This window comes from Leptosomus discolor, chromosome 1, assembly GCF_034619465.1.
Source record: "Leptosomus discolor isolate bLepDis1 chromosome 1, bLepDis1.hap2, whole genome shotgun sequence".
In the NCBI taxonomy this organism is placed as follows: Eukaryota; Metazoa; Chordata; class Aves; order Leptosomiformes; family Leptosomidae; genus Leptosomus; species Leptosomus discolor.
In genome coordinates, this window is record NC_141391.1 from 166,268,575 (window position 1) to 166,285,919 (window position 17,345).

At 40.9% G+C, this 17,345-nt stretch overlaps 1 protein-coding gene across 1 annotated transcript in view; it reads right to left on the minus strand.

The window, feature by feature from the left end:
• SLC17A8 (solute carrier family 17 member 8) overlaps positions 1–16,710 on the minus strand; it is a 30,790-nt gene extending 14,080 nt beyond the window's left edge. Inside the window, exons 1-3 of the mRNA XM_086470640.1 lie at positions 16,610–16,710; positions 8,365–8,617; positions 4,237–4,355 (exon numbers count right to left, since the gene is read on the minus strand). Of these exons, the coding sequence (XP_086326766.1) occupies positions 4,237–4,355; positions 8,365–8,617; positions 16,610–16,710 (473 nt within the window). The remainder of the gene's footprint in view (positions 1–4,236; positions 4,356–8,364; positions 8,618–16,609) is intronic.
• Between the last annotated feature and the right edge of the window lie 635 nt (positions 16,711–17,345).

Sequence of the window (17,345 nt, forward strand, 5' to 3'; positions counted from 1 at the left end):
CAGTATGGCATGAGCTGCAGGTTTGCCAGGCAGTGATGCTGCAGTGCAAGGCAAAAGCATCCCCGGGTGCCCAGCTCATGAAAGGGCATCTGGGGAGCTCATTTGAAAACTGAGGCTGCTGCACATCAAAAAACACCATTGGAAATCAAGAAAGAGACTGGGAGCAACCAGCTGGAACAATCGCTGAAATTACTACCGTTTGTAGGATGAGCTGTACTTGATTGATTAGATTTCATGCGTCTACATCAGGCTGGCTGAAGCCTCAGGTTTCCTTTTTGTGCAAAGAACAGGGTTCAATAGCTGCATCATGCACTCTCTGAATATCAGGAGTTTATTACTCCAGCACCTGTGGAAGCTGATATACATGAGGATCCCCTCTAAGATCCTGTTACACTGAAAAATATCAAATCTGGCAGTAGAAGTTCTCCACAACTGCCACGCACCATTTAAATTGAATGGAGTACTGCTAATCCTCAGTAGTTTACTGTCTTCTTTGTGTTGCTTGCAGTTCAAAGCAACCATGTCTGGCTCCCTGTGGAGTGCCTTTTTGTGGGAGATCTTTCATTGTGGTAACAGAAAGTTGCAGTTGGTGGTGGCCCTGGAGACCACAGCACTTAGGAGATGGGAGGTCAGCCCAAAGCTCCCTCCAAGACTCAAGGTGAAACCCTGAGAATAGAGCAGCCCCTTTTGTTAAAGGCCCCTTAGCTAGTGGCATGCTGCTGTTTGTGGACCATCATTCATGTTCCTTTTTCAAACTACTCAAATTCAGTGGCATTTAACAAGTTTCAAATTGTCTTGTTATGCGTGTGGCATTTCAAACAGACACATTAAGCTTCATTCTGATATATGAGCGGTATTAGACATATTTGATTTGAAATCATATGATTTGGACAACTGCAGCATTTCTCTCCCTTTTGACTGTTATGCCAAAGACATACACAGATCTTATTATGCATAGCTGTTTATCATGCTCCGCTTCAAAATATTTATAAACTTTTAAAACCTTTTTTTGCCATTCTTTTTTTGGTTTGTTGTTGGGGGGTTTTTTGTTTAGTTGTGGGGTTTTTTTTTTAATAAGGATTTCAATTGTTTACATTTCAGTCTCTTTTTAAAAACTTATTCACAAGAAACATATGTAACCTCATTTTTTGAATCTGGGCTTATTATTCACAATAGTATTAATGGCAATATTATAATGCAAAGAATCTACAGTCAGAGGTCAACACTCCATCTAAATTCTGTGTACCTATTAACAAAAATGACAGTCTTTGCCTAGACAGCTCAATCTGAACAAGGAAGCACTCAACAGATGAACACAAAAGCAAAGAGGCTGTGTATGGTGGCAGAGGGAAATGACATAAAAATATATTTATATAGAAAGCGGTCTGAAAATCTGAACTGAAATACAAAGCCTGTGATCATATCTTGACATATAGGAGACTGCTTTCAAAGCCAAGTAAACATTCAGCTGAGAAATAAATATTTAGCTCTCTGTTATGATCAGTGAACAAAAGAGTTTTGCACCTTGCTTCCTTGCCACTAATAGAAATATCAGATCTGTTATCATAATGCTATTGACAGTCTCAGGGAACTACAGCAAACTATGTAAATTAATAAGCACATGAAAGAATAAGCTGTAAGAAAGAACATGTTTAATTATCCAAACAGCTAGCTCTGAAGACTGAGTTTCCAATCTCTGCTACTTCATTTAGGACTTTCAATATGCCTAGGTTGTAAATGCATCATTCATAGTGAGTTAGAACCAGTCACTCTTCTGCTATTTAAGAGGTCAAGTAGTGATTCCACAGAGAGCCAGCATCTTTCTAGCAGTTCACTGCTATTTATCCCAAAGATGTTTGTCCCCACCATTACTAAAATTATCCCAGTTCTGTTCAATTCATTCACGTATTTCTTCTCCTCTCACTGCCATGATCCCCGCCAGCCACCACTTTGGGAGCAAAACAGACTTCTTCACCCAGCAGGGTGCTATTAGTGAAAACTGGTATCAGGAGGCACCTTATGTTTCATGTATCCTCGTCATCACCACACAACGATGAAATTAGGTTTAGATAAGTGTTTGAAGACAAGCAGCAAGTTACAGGGGCATTGTCACTGAATGGTTCATTAACTTTTTGGTGGAATGCAGGCCTACACAAATTTGGATGAGTGTATAAAAAATAAACACCAAATTGCATGGTGTTAGATGGTTTTGGTGCAAAACCATGAAGTACTCAATATTTTCAGCTGTTCTGAGACTTATTTGAATCCCACATTATTACAAAAAAATGATTTGCTTTAGAGAAGTGCCTGGGGTAGAGGGGTCCATGTATGCTCAAGGTGGCACTGGGCTGAGCATGATTTAAACAGGTGACAAAAGAGTGTGTACCTAAATCTGTAATGCCAGTAATATGATAGAATAATATATCTCATTGCCAGAGTGCAGCTAGGACAAAAGAAAGCATTTGCCTTTCTAGGGGTGGTGGGTTCACAGACTGCCCGCAGATCTCCTGGTTTCCTGCCTTGTGCCTCACCAAGCAACCCCTCTGAAACAGAAACTTGGCACCATTGGTGAATCTATCCAAGTTGAAATTGGTTGGGTAAACAAGGAATAAAGGAAAAACATGGAGTTAGCCAGACCTGTGAATCCTGTTACTGCAAACAGAAATTCTCTTTGAGCTCAGCTTTTAGGATATTGTTGTTCCTCAGCACATTCTACTCCTAAACCCTGTTATGATAGTCAAATCCATAATCTGATGTTGTAGTTAGATTGAGTCTGAAACTCTCATGGGGACAGAAATACTGCTTTCTGTGCATATGCACAACACATACCTAAAGAAGTAGTCTACTGACAGAATACATTGAGTTGCAGTGCAAACATGGTTGATTTTACCGTTTGAAAGACAATTAAGAAAAAAAAAGGCAAACTAATAATATGCTGAATTATTCAGCCAACAGTGTGCACATCTGTGTTTTGGGGCCCTTCTGCTGCTGGTGGCAAGACTAGAAAGGCTAGGGAAATGATTAAGCTCAACTAATTTGCTTGGCTTGTTTGGCAGATGGAAAAATACTCTGCTTAGGCATTTTTATGTGATAGAGAAATTAATAATTGAGGATGCTAGTAGTGTTGAAGAAACAGTGCAAACTGAACTCCAAGTAACTTTCGGTTACAGACAGAGGGGAGTTGGGACTGAACTTCTGGGCAATTCTATGACATGACTCTGTCCTAGAATCATTTCCATAAGGTCATATGGGTGGGAAGAATGCTCAGGCAGTCTTGTAACCCCTATGGGTCTTTGCAGAATGCAAAGAGCGAAGTACTTTAATTTGGGGCAAAACAATATCTAACTGGTCTTAAAGACTTTTTCCAATTTTGAAAGTGTTTGTAGATAAGTCATGTCTTGTTTGTGGAGAATTAAATTGTTACCAACCATCTTTTTTATCTGGAGATCCCAAACACCCATAACATGCACATCTCATGAGCTCATTCACAACCAGCTGTCTTCAGACAATCTCCTCTCCTGTGATCATGTTCCAAATTCTGAAGACTTTATGAAGTAAAGCCCAAACCCAAAGTTAGTTTTGGCAAAATTAGCTACTTTTCTTACTCTCATTTTCAAAAGCAGTTGAATTAAAAAAAATCATCCCACAAATACAACAGCCATAGAAGAAATCTATAGAGCGCCCAGAGTTTGCTGAGCAGAAATCATGAGGCTCTATTAGAAGTCCTAGGCAATCGTAATTACTGTCAGTGCTGTATGCAGCCATGATGAGGATACCTATGTGCACGAGGATGGATTTCTGTCTTCAGAATATAAATAGTTCTGTAATTCCTACATGCCCAGCTTCAGTCCACAGGGAATTTTTGAAGGAGAAAGGTCAATTTTGTTGGAAAATTATTTTTTGGTGTTAAGTTGAGCTAAAAAGCACTAAGGCAACTTCTGAAAGACAAATGCTACATTGTTTGAAGCATTAGGTGTGATTTTTCATAGCTCTCCACAGAAAGGATGATTGTTTAGAGAAGAAATGTGTAAATATTTGAGATGAACAAGCTAAATTGAGAGAAACAGCAATAGACCTATAATGGAAATCTAGTCCCATTTTTGGTTATAGACATAAATACTGCATGTTCAGTTTCAGAGCTGTATTCCTGAAACACATTAATTCACATTTCATCATTTGAACAGTGTAAAACAGTCATCAGTCTGTAAAGCTCAATTCTTTTGACTGTTTTCTTACCTGTTAGCAGCCAATTTGTTTGAGATGAACCCTCCTGGAATTTGTGTCACAATGTAACCCCAGAAAAAAGAGCCATGAATAAGTCCCACCGTCTCTGGATCCCAGTTGAATTGGGCTTTCTGAAGAGGAACCAGAAAAAAAGGCTTTAAGATGAAGCATCTTCATTGTAAGACAACTACTGTTTGGAATTCACACAGAGGTCACCCGGTCATCCAAATCAAGGCAGCCCCTTCATGCTGCTGGCATTACTGAGCTTGAAATCCCCCCAGTTAAGGCAAAAGGATGTGGGATTACTGCTTTTGCCCTCAGTAAGGTGGGGAACAATTTCAGCCAGAAGGCACCTAATACTGGACTTTCATGTTTGCCACTTGTCACTGCTTCCACCTGGGCTGCTTAGTCCTGAAATCTTTGTTTTCACGCCTGCTCAGTGTTATAACAAGGACCTGATGCCTTTCAACAGACATATCCATTTCCCCAAGATTATCAAAGTTGCTTAGGTTGTTTGCATTGGTCAGCTTCCTGGTCAGGCTTATTGACAGTTGTCCTTGTCAGGGCCAAACTCTGACCATCCACCATCCGCTTTAAGTAGCATGGGAGAAGAAAAGGTGGGGGGTGGGGGGAGGGGTAACATTTAAAGACAAGGCAATCTGGAAATAAAACAAGGTAACACTAGCTAGCTGATTAATTTATCTTTTACTAAAAGTGGTGCCAGTTATAAGCCTGGATTTGGATGCAGAAGGCCAGCCACAGGCTGGTCATAAATGAATCCTAGCCAAAAATGTCAAATGTCTGCAGCCAAAAGAAATTCTCCATACACCTCGTCCTTGGATACCAAGCAGTTTCAATCTTCTCAAGGCTCTTCCTAAACAAGGACATTCCTGTTCTCTGATGACCTTGTTTGACATACCTCATTCAGAGGAGGGATAGACAAAGCTCAGGGCAAAGCATAGAGAACATGAAGAAAAGAAAAGCAGATCCAAGGTGCCTCTCCTGCCCTCCATTCTGGGATATCAAACAGGATCTGGCTCAGTATAGTCACACTAAAGTAAGATCAGTATCAACTTTTTCTCCTTGAATCCTCAGTTCAGAAGAAATGGTTTGGAGAAAAAAAAAACAAACATGATGTTTTGCTTCAGGATCATTCTTATGCTAATCGCACACCAGGGAAAAGTGGCTAAGCATCATGTGAGGAAGCAGCACAGATGTCTTTTAGATTCTAAATTAAAACTATCACTAAAACATTACAGAAAAATGAAAGCTAAAGTGATAAACCTTAACATCTCTTTTTTTTCTATTGTCTACATTTAGCCCAACCCAGGGCTAAAATATAACAGTCACTCTATTGCCTGACAAGCCCTCACCAGCCAGGGAGGGGAATCAGGAAAAGGAGAGCAGACCCATAGATGGAAGTGAGAACAGAGTTTAATGAGTAACACTCATACCAACAGAGACATACAGAGTTATACTCAGCCAAATGACTATCCAGTCCTTAGGAAGCAGGAAGAATCTAGAAGAAGAGCAGGAACTTCATAATGAACCATATAAGAGTTTTTTCCTCAGTAAACCTTGCCCCTTTATAATGCCTATGACACTATGGGATGGGCTACACCTGTAGCTAACTCAGGTCAGCTGCCCTGGCTGACTTGAACATGCCTAGCATGGCTGGCCTGTGATTTTGTCCCAGCCAAACCAGGACATCCATATTACTTTGTGTATATAAAGAACTAGTTTTCCACGGTAGGTTGATTTTTTTTCCCAAACAAGCAAACTAAAAAACTGCTTATCATTTGCAGGGAGAAAGATGACAGTAATTAGCCAGACATGTTTACAGAGGGCTAAAGGATTTCTTTCCATGTTAATATGCATTCTGACAAGAGAAGCACTTTCCTGTGCTGAGTTGTATTTCTGTTTTAAACACCTAATTTTCTACTAGTCATTTCCAGCTTAGTTTCCAGGTAGTGTCAATTTCTGTAGGCAGAAACACCGTGACACATGGGAAAAGTTCCTGTGCAAGGAGGAGCTCATGCCCAAACAAAATAGTCCCAGCAGGACCACAGGGAGCAGGAATTAGACTGAATAAATACAAATTCAGCAGGAAGTCTAAGCAACAGGAGCTGGTTAGTGGAGATTGCAGATGAGGAAGAACTAGAATCGTAGAATAACATGTTGGAAAGGACCTCAAAGATCATCTGGTCCAATCTTTCTTCTCAAAAGCACAGTCTAGACAAGATGGCCCAACACCCTGTCCAGCCAAATCTTAAATGTGTCCAGTGTTGGGGAATCCACCACTTCCCTGGGGAGATTATTACAATGGCCAGTTGCTCTTACTGTGAAAAAATTTCCTCTTGTGTCCAATTGGAATCTCCCCAGGAGTAACTTATACTCATTACCCCTCGGCGTTTCCATGTGACTCCTTGCAAAAAGGGAGTGTACGTCTACTTCATAGCCACCCATTAAATAGCGGAACATGGTGATAAGGTCTCCCCTAAGCCTTCTTTTCTCAAGGCTGAACAAAGCCTGTTGTCTCAGCCTTTCCTCATATGGCAGGCTTCTCAGTCCTTTGATCATCTTTGTGGCCCCTCTCTGGACCTTCTCCAGCCTGTCCACATCTTTTTTGTGTAGAGGGACGAAAACTAAACACAGTGATCCAGGTGTGGCCTGACAAGCGCTGAGTAGAGTGGGATACTGGATTCTTTATCTCTGCAGGTGATGCCCTTGTTGATGCAGCCCAGCATCCTGGCTTTCTTTGCCACAGCAGCACACTGGTCATTCCTATTGAGCCTGCTGTCCACCAGGACCTCCAGGTCCCTTTCCACAGAGCTGCTCCCCACTAGGAAACTCTTAATTCATTTTGTTAAATCTTTCTGGGTTTTATTGAGTCTGATTAGAAACACTCTGCTTTGATAGCTACGAAGGGGAGAGCAAAACACTGGAGGACTGGCCACGGTATAATGTGGGAAGGGAAGGAAGATTTATTCAGTCCCCAGCCCTGGAATCACAAGCATCTTCTCTAGTCTTTGCAGATCAATAACTCCTATGACTATGAGTCATGGATGCAGGCATACTTTTAACTTTGGAAATTTGCTATAGACACTTTCGGCACTTTACCAAAAGTTAAAATATCTGGGAGAAAAGTTGAATAAGTGCACAGCTTTTCATTCATCTCTAGAAACATGACGGAAGGTATCTGCCTCTCTGGCAGATCTATTTTGTTTTAAGGAATGTGCTGACAAACAAAGAGTATCCATGGGTTGGGGGAAGCCTCCATTCTCTGGCAGGGTCTAATGATACTTTGTTCTGTAGTGGCTTTTCTCCTACACCTCAGTACATGGGGAATCATCAGGTCAGAGTCAAAATTCCCACGAATTATTTGTTAAGACAAAAATATCCAAATAATGTCCAAAAATAAGTCCACAAGTAGTGCAAATGTAAAGGTTCAAGTTCATAAAGTCTATAAAAGGACACATGATATCACAGTTGCATACCAAGGCAGGACTGGGGAAACTGAGGTATGCATTGAACCTGCAGTTCCTTGTGGGCATTGTTAAGGGTTTGTAGGCATCTGCTGTGAACCACATGCCATCTACTGCAAATTTGAAAATAGCGTGACATGTATCTCTGAATACCTATAGACAGCAGTCCACATTGTCAATAACCTGTAAAAACCTGTTGCCTTATTGGCAGAGATTACTTTAAGGTCTTGAAAGTCAGCTGCTGATCTGAATAGAGTGAGTGCAGCGCTACATACAGCAATTAATAGTTGCTTCCGTAGCAGCATCAGAGGGTACTTCCCTGAGAGATAATAAATACTAAAAGTTTCTGCCACCACAACAAAACCTGCCTACAACTGAAAGATCAGGGACCTGATAGACGTGCAAGCCAGCTCAGTTCTCATTTCTGCCACTTACATCCTCTGTAAGGGTTGTAAATCCTCAGATGTTACGGATTTTTAATGTGACTTCAACACCTAAATAGGAATTAAGCACCTACCTATCTATATGAATCAAGACTCATGTGTCTCCCTCCCTCAATTTTTGATCTATGTGTACACAGTACTTTGATAGGTGGCACTTTGATAATTTTGCAATGGGATCTGCTCAAAACAGTGAAAGGAAGATGTTTTCTCACCTGCAGCTCTGGTTTTCCATTAACATAAACAGTGTTGTTGTTCACCATTTCCACGATGGCAACACCCAGGTTGCACCTAATTCCAAAGGAGATGCAAAAGCCCAGACCGCTCATTATGGCAATGATGTAGCGCTTGGGCAGCCCACAGCAGTAGCAGTCGCACAGTGCTGGCTTGCGAGCGCCTGCCTGCACAGGCCGCCCCTCTTCCGTCAGCTCAATGTGATCCTCCTCTATGTTGGTGCCATCGATTTTCCTAAACGGATGAAGAAAGAGAAAATGAAAATGCCTTATTGTCTCGGTAAAATTTGCTGAAATGTGGATGGGCAGTTACACGCTCCAGTCAGCTGCTAAATTATATCCTTATGAGGCTCTTGGTGGTATGATGAGTTCATGTTGAGCAAGCTTTGAAAGATTAGCAGAGACTACCCTTTTTCATGAATGACCTCTGAAGTTTGTAAATCCAAGCCACCTAGCCAGAGAGCTAGCTGGAAAAGTGTTCACAGGCTATTCATGAGCATAATTATGAGAGCTAAATTGAGCTCTGTTGTGATAAATCCTGCTGGTTGTTAGGAAGATAGACATATGAAGAAATCAATCATAATTTCTAATTAAATCCACTAAGAAGAGCTGCAAGTAGGTTCCAAGAAAAGGGCAAATACAGCACAAAGCATGGTTTTGCTCAGCCCAAAATTCCCTGTGAATTTGTTTTCACTGTGAGACAAAAGTCAGGGCTATACTGAAGAGGAGAAAAGGCTCTGTCATCAGAGCCCCTATTTAAGATGTAAAAGAGCCAGGCCCAGACTTTCTCTGCCTGAAGGGATTTGAAGCCAAGTGTCCGCTCTTCTCTGAAATATCTTCTCACCACAAGGTCTTAGGTCATTGCAAAGTGAACTCCTGCAACTCCTAGTGTTGAACGTTTTGCCCTTTGTGTAAAATACTTAATATTAAATGAGATCTGAAGGAAGACAGCAACTTTCTGGGCTGTTAATTCAGCAGCAGAGGCTGAAAGGGCTTTGCCTGGACTCAAATTTGGTGTGGCAACTGCAGTGTGGTTGGGAGGAACTGGGAGGGAAGGTGCCAACAATGCGGGTTTTCCCATTGTCAAGGGTTGAGGCTGGGCCAGCCAGTAACTAATGACAGACACTCTCCATTAACCCCTTTTCCCTCCCAAAAGGAGAAGGGAGAGAGAACAAGGGAGAGAGACTTTACGGTTTGGAAAAGAAAACTAAACCAGCTTTAATGGAACAATAACAATAAAAGGAAAGTTAATAATAAGAATAAGGAAATAATGTAATATATACAAATCGATACAAAACCAATACTGAACCCAACTCCCCCCACCCTGATGACGATATGTTATGACCACGCTGCAGCGCTGGCACTGGGGAAATCCCAGGCTGGACTTGGCAGCAGATGGGAACCTGATCCAGGAGATGGACTCAGGCACTGGATTCAGGGGTGCACGGGTCGGATTCGACGACAGAACAGACAGAGTCCTCCTCAGATGTCGTCCATCGAAGAAGAGAGAGAGACCCTCGTGATCTCTCAGCTTTATACTGAATATGACGTATATGGTTTGGGTCACCTGTCTGGTTCGCTCCTCCCTGCAGTGTGAAATTTTTACGTGCTTGTGACCCTTTTCTCTTACAGCATCCCAACACGGAGTACAAGATTTAGCAGTGACCTTGGTCACTATAAGAACAAGTATAAGCAAGGGCCTCTCTGCATACCATTCCTTGGTATGAACTATAAACATCAGGCCTTATCACTGATAGAAGCAGTCACTGTCTGGAAAAACATGCTGCTGTTTTTCAGAAAGTGCAGTTACTTAGAAGAGACTTAACTGAAAAGTAAAAGCATTAAAACAGAATTAGTTCTGGTTTAGCACAGACCAGGACACCCATTTACTCAGGATAGGAGCCTGATAGATGGTACCCAGCCATTTCAGCCTGCAAGAGGTTGCCCACCAGCTACCAACTAACATAGGAGTACAGCTCCTCCAGCTTTGTGTATCCAGCCTTTCCTTTTCCTACAAGCACCCTAGCTACCAGGTTCATATAAAAAACATGGCACTTCCATGTAATCTGGAATTATATGATACCGCAATTAAAAATTAATTTAGTCTCCCAGTCTGATGGGAGTTATTAACATGCCGTGCTGAAGAACCAAGGAATGTCTCTGGTGGAAAAGGTGAGGTGAGAAAGAACTGAATAAGCACGGCTGGACTGGAGCTAAATACTTCCTCTCCTGACATTAACTGCCCATGCAACTCTTTTAAATGCAGAGTGTTGGTTTTCTGACATGTTGAAACGCTTAAGCACATGGTGAGCTGTGAGTACACAACTAGCCCACTGAACATTACCCATAAGCTTAAGGTTAAGTGTTTACTAAAGGGAGGCCTCTATCAGCAGCTACATTACAAAGCCTCTCACTTTTGGCATTGCTCTGAAGCAGTGAGCTCAGGATCCAGCTCCTTTTGTGTCTGCCATGGAGTTACTCTCAGTACTGTGAAAATATGAACAGTTACTTAATCTAAAGGAAGCCCAGCTTGCCATACAAGATGATGCAATGATTTCATTCACTCTTTTCTGATAAGGAGTAACTTATTGCCTTCTTTCACAAATCTGGCTGAGTGTATTTGAAATCTAAGCACTTTGGTTTTCCATATAGTAATTGGCTATAAAGAAATGTTGACAGAGCATACATGGGTGGGCTACACCCGGCTGATCTACACAGTAGCTGGTTGGGTCTTTTGGGAGAAAAGTGTTGGTTTAATCACAGCTTTCTCCAGTTGCTCTAAGTCTAATGTGCTACCCATAATCTAACAGATAGTACTCTATACTAAAGGTTTTGCAAATATAGGTGGTAAGCATCGTTTCCTTGGGTGCTTGCTGTGGTCTTACACATATCTTTCGAGTATGAAGTTTCGCTTAAAAATCTCAGTATTTCTAGGCTTTAGAGCTGCAGGCTGACTGGTGCATCATTCTCTATATTATTCCTTTTTACCTCAGATCACAAAACCATTACTTCAGTTTCAGTCTTAGCAGAAAAAAAAAAAAAAGAAAAAAAAAGCATGTTACAGTCTACTGGTTCACATTTCCAAGAAACACTAGAATCAGAGCGTTTTGGGCAGAAGGGAACTCCTGGGATTATTTGATTTAATCCCTTGCTGAAAGCAGTGCTAACTGCAAAGCTGGATCATTAGCTCATTGTCAGGCTGCAGGGAAGACTTTGCATTAAAGCAAGGTAACACAGGAAACGTGATGTTACTGTGGTGTTATTGAAAGTGATTGAGATCTTATGAATCACTGGCATTTGTTAGTGAAATGAGAGTACAGACAGTAATGTAGTCAGGCACTTTAAAAAGAAGACACCATCTATTCCATGCTCTGTGTGCTAATATAGTTAGGTGTAGACTGAATAAAATATCAAAAATAAAGACCTCAGGAAGGGCAAAGACAATTAAATAATTATTTTTTAGAAACATTGTCATCTCATAAGAGTTATTAGCAAACTAAAAGTAATTTAATTGTCTTCCTTTAATATAATCTAAGATGTTGATTGAATTAAATCAAAGCACAATTCCTCAAATTTTTATACCTTTACCAGGCTCTCTATTTATAAAAGAGACATTAGGCTTTAATTGGTGCATTATTTTGGGCAGCTGGCAAAGATTAGACACATCATGCAAAGCCAAAACATCTGTTCTGGTCTGGACATTTTCAGCTGGCTGTCAATTCAGATAGGCATGAAAACATCCTTCTGCTCCAAATTCACTGTTAAAAGTGGTGAGCCAAGACTAGCGCTACGGGCCAACATTGCCTTCTTGGAGAAATTAATTGTTTTGCTATTGTATTCAGCTACTCATTAATAAAAGCAAGTTGAGGACTGATCCATGACCCCAAATCCACACAGAGTATTTCATACCCTCAAAGCTTAATGTTAATCCCTCTATAGCGGATTCATCTTGGAGAAAACTATTTTTGCAGTGGAGCTGGGATGAAGCATTAGCAGTGCAGACATTCACAGAGCCAGTGTTTGACCCAGATTTTTGGCTTTGTTTTTTTGAACAGGTATGTAATGAACGCATGGAAGCTCCTTGAAAAGATGAGAAATGTATCTTCCAATTGATCCATATATTCTGGTAGTGCCACTGAAAATTTTCACTTGTTCTAAACTGATGATTTAGAAGAAAACTGTTTCAGAGCCAGTGCCCTCCTCTAATTATCTGACTAATGCAGGAGAGCATTTTGCTGCACGGGAAATGTTCAGTCCTTACATCAATCTGTTTCCTTTTTTTCAGCAAACATGTAATACTTGGCAAGTAAGAAGAGATAACATATTTGAAGATATCTGTGTCTATGTTCTTTGCACAAATGTCATAAATGTATGCAAAATTTCCTCTTCTTTATTGAACAACTGCTCTGGCATATACAGAATTTTGGAAGAATGAAGGAAATTTCAAAAATTCCTGTCAGTAATAAAATCGCCAAAACCTCTATACATTCAGCAATCTGTATTTATGGGATTTTAGCATAGCAATTAGTTATTTCTTCAAACGATAAAGTAGGTGGACTAGAATCATACCATTTCTATTTATTAAAAACACATAGGTTCTACAATAATGGGCAAATATTAATACCTGCCACATGTTAGAACACATTTTAGAATAACTTTTAACAGATATTACAGTCTTTAACAGACAGCTGCAGGACAATCATATGCAATGTTCAAACCTCACACCTACAAATCTAGCATCAGTCATCACATGCAACAATTGCTGATGAACCTGGCATAAACTTCAGAAACCTGCACACGGACTATCGTATATATCATTTACCCAAAAGCTGATACAATCTTCTGAGATCTCATTTACTCTCTAAAGATTTGCCCAGGTGATAATTTTCCATACCAAATCCTGCAATTGATGCATTGGTACAAAAATCCCAGTACAGACAGGCAAACCAACCCTCTTAAGTCTCTCATGACATGAGACCTCTCTGGCTGGTTTCTGCATGGAATTTGCATGAAACTCATGGCATGTCTCAAACAGATGCACCATGGGACTGCATCCCATAGGTGCTGCACTCCCAGGCTGCAGGGCAGCCTCATGGTTTCTGCTCAGCACAGCCTCGGTGCACTGGAGGGGTGCCCCTTGGGTGCTGCAGTGCAGCACGGCACACGTGCATTGTGCCCTTGCACTAACACCGTTGTACAAGGGGCCTTGCACGACTCGCAAACTCACTGAGCCTGGACACCACACGTTGTGTTCACAGTGCTGCATGGTCTGCGGTGCACTAAGTGCTCTGTACTTGGGGGCAAAGGAAAAATTTGAGAGGACTAAGTCTACGATCCAGCACAGGCAGTGGAGCCGTGTTCAATGCAAGGGTATGTTGCCCAGTTTCAAGTTGCAGTTTTGAGCAATTTAGGCTGTCTAATCATCAAGGGACATCTGCAGCAGCCAGAGCTACACCTATCAGGGCCCAGACTACATACAGCAGCTGCGTGACATGGCCCATACAACTTTTCATATTAGCAGTAACATTATTGCGTTGTAAACGCACTTAGTCACTTCCCACTTCATCAGTAAGCTCACGGTTGCCATTAGCTGATCCAAGGCTCCTGAAATCCTCAGAGTGGTCAGAGCCTGAGATTTTATTTTAGTTCACGAATTTTTCTTTGACTACACTAAGTCCACAGAAGGCCCGAAGTGCTTGTGCCTGTCAAGAAACTCTGCAGGAAAAGCTTTCTTTTCTTGGAAACTTGCAAGGCTTGCAGAGCCCCAGCTATGATACCCATTCACCCAAGCCTTGAGTCCTCTAAATTTTTTTTGCTGCCCCACTGTATTTAACTTATCAAGAACAAACTGAATTTTGCATAAAAGCTTATTTTGTACAAAACATCTAAAACATTTGCTAAAATATCTAAGATCTCACGGATGAAACCATTGGCAACAGCCTAAAGAAAGGATGCCTCTTGGGTCTCGCTGGTTCAGTCCCCCTTGCCTCCCTTCCAGGATCCAGCTACCCTAAAGTAACCTCCTGTGGGCAAACTCTCGTTTTGCAGCACCCACAAAAATAATTTGAGGTTGCTACACACCTGTGAGGAGGCAGTAAGTTGTTTTATGCTGCTTGTGCTTTAGCACTTGAACTTGTCTGTGAAGAATCATTACAGAGCAGCCGGCAGCTGGTCTGGACAGACACTGGCTTCTGGATCTGCTCTGTTGTTTGCAAGTCAGAGCAAATGTGGTAGGAAGGCACAGACGTGTCGTATTTACCAAAGTTAAAAGTATTTTTCTACCTGCTTTGCTAGTTTTGATCCCACGTGAACACACGTCAGTCAGAGAAATCACACTTGGAGACCTAATCAAGAATGTGCATTGATATAATTAATCACCTATCAAATGCTAGAAGAAAAACCAAATTCTTTGCTGATTTACACCATATTAAAGTCAATCGGACTGGATGAAGAGCAAAGTCAAGGTTGCAGCTGGTACGTGTACATATGTACCATCATATAAAAATAGAAGTGTATGCTCTCTTGATAGGCTAAGCTGTAGAGAGTGAAGTTCAACTTAAAAACGTGTATGTTTAATTCCTTATGGAGACCTTCCAATATGACTGCGTATTTCCTAAGAGACTGTTCAACTTGCAGCAACCCTTACTTAGATGTGATTGCAGACATAGTAAAAAAACTTCCGTTGTTTGGATTGTTTCCTCCGCTGGCTGGTACATCTAAGAAAGGCACTGATATACATACGTTTAAAACAGAAAATAATTAAGTCCAGCAAAATTTCTTTCTTTTGGTTTGGTTTGATTCAGTAGCAATGCTGCTGAAGCTGGATGCCAGTACTACCGACTGTGTAGGAACCAGCATGACATCTTTGATACATGGCTACACGAAGACGGGACTCTGGACAATTTAAAGTTCGCATACCATTTCCACATACAAACCTCACATGTATTTGGTCAAATTGGCTAGCAGAGCCCACAGCAAAGAGAATTTCTGATTGAATAAATTATTTAACTTGATGTTTTAAAGAAAAAACAGAATCCCTGGAATTACTGTAGAGTAAAAGTAAAAAAAGGAAAATGTTGGACTTCATCTATAATACTGTAAATAAAGAAAAGTTGAGTTGAAACTGTGTGGAATACAGATGCTCTGTTCACATGGTATAGAAATAGTGTAACTGACAATCTACCACTGCATATTAGTAACTTCTTTAAAAGTGTACGTGTTTCTTTTCTTGTGTACACATGCTGTGGTATAATACAGGTAAATTATTATACATTTTCTTGTGATCAAAGGCATGTTTATATTGCCAGGAACTATATCTCGACTCAAAACAGCATTCCCAAAAGAAGGTAAAGGGATGGGTGTGAAAGTAAATACAATTCAATCAATAAAACTACATTCAGTTAAAATGTTGTCCTGTTCCATACAAAGATTTAAAACATTTAACATCAAACATGCAAGAAATGTCACTGAACCCTCTGGCTCTTGTCTATTGATTACACAAATAAATGTTGTCAGTGGCCATTACTAATAAAAATAATCTTCCATTTAAATGAGGAATCTCTTTCCTTTTATGAAATTAGTCATTTGTTACATCGTATTTTCATTTATCAAAAAATAAAAATATTTCCGTTTGTTGTTTCATAAACTGTAAGAATAAGAAAAAAATCTTTTTTTTTTTTTTTCCCTTTTTGCTAGCAAACAGCTGCTTCTCCTTTTTCTAATTTGCTAATCTCAGTAAACACACACATACACATTTCTACTTAATACATTTTCTCTTAGTCGGAACAAGATTTTCCAAAAAGCCCCTGTAACCTAGGAACATTAATTCTGATTTCATAGTGGCATCATTTGGGAGTGTTAATTCCCATTAAATCATCAGTTTTTCTTGTGCAAGCTAAACCACAGAATTACTCACATTTAATTATTTAAAAGCTTTTTAATTAAAATACTTTTTCATGCTCTTTGTAACATTAGAATGCTATTTTACAACTTATTTTCACCTTTTTTGATTTGATATAAATATTCTATCATCTATAGTCATATGCTGTTGTAACAGTGCTCCTTTTACATCTTCTGTCGTGCAGCAAGGTGTCTCTCACTACCTGAGCTCAGATATTAGTTTTGCAACTCTAGATTCTGTTTTATGTTTATACATTTTTCTAGACTTCATTTCCCTTTAATAATTTGAACCAATAGACCTGTCTGGGAATTTTTTGTTGGATATTACCTTCTCAGATTCCCCAGTGAGTCACTAATGGTGTTCTTCACCTCCTCCTTTCCTGGATTAAAAAATCTTTCCTTCAGTGAACTGAACCCTTTGAAAGGCATTTTGTCTTTCTTCCTCAGTAAATCCCTTATGTTAATAGGCATTCACTTCTGCTGTCATATTTCCCGATGCCAGACTCGGGAGCCTTCTCCAGTCCCCTCGGTGACCTCTGCAAAAACAACCAGTTGCTCAAGAAAGGAGCATGGAAGAAAAAAGAAATAAAAATCAAACCAGATCTTCCAAAGCCAGAAAGTCAGTCGGGAAGAGCTCTGGAGAGAAACCCCCTCGAAGCGCTCAGGGAAGTGCGCTTGCAGCAGCTCTGCCGTGCATTTGTGCAGGGTCGGGAACTTGTATGGGGGCAGCGAGTCTGGCGGCTGCAGCTGGTGAGCTGGAGGTGCTGCCGAGGGCCGGGGTCCCTGAGCAGGAGGTGGCTGCCTGCTCCACAGGCAAACCTCAGGCTGGCTCGCTGGGGCTCATCCTCGGTGCCTCCCTCCCTCCCTCCCTCCCCTGCCTCTTCCACGCTGAGATCCTGTGCAAGGTGGTGCTATAGTAACGGACACAATACCTGTCCTCAAGCCACTCCATTAATAAGACCTCATCTATGGCAAGGGCAAGAAGTTTATTAAACATTTATGAGTCCTTTCTGCAGGGAGGGAATTATTGCAAGCTACAGTTCCCATTCACTACGTACTCCCTG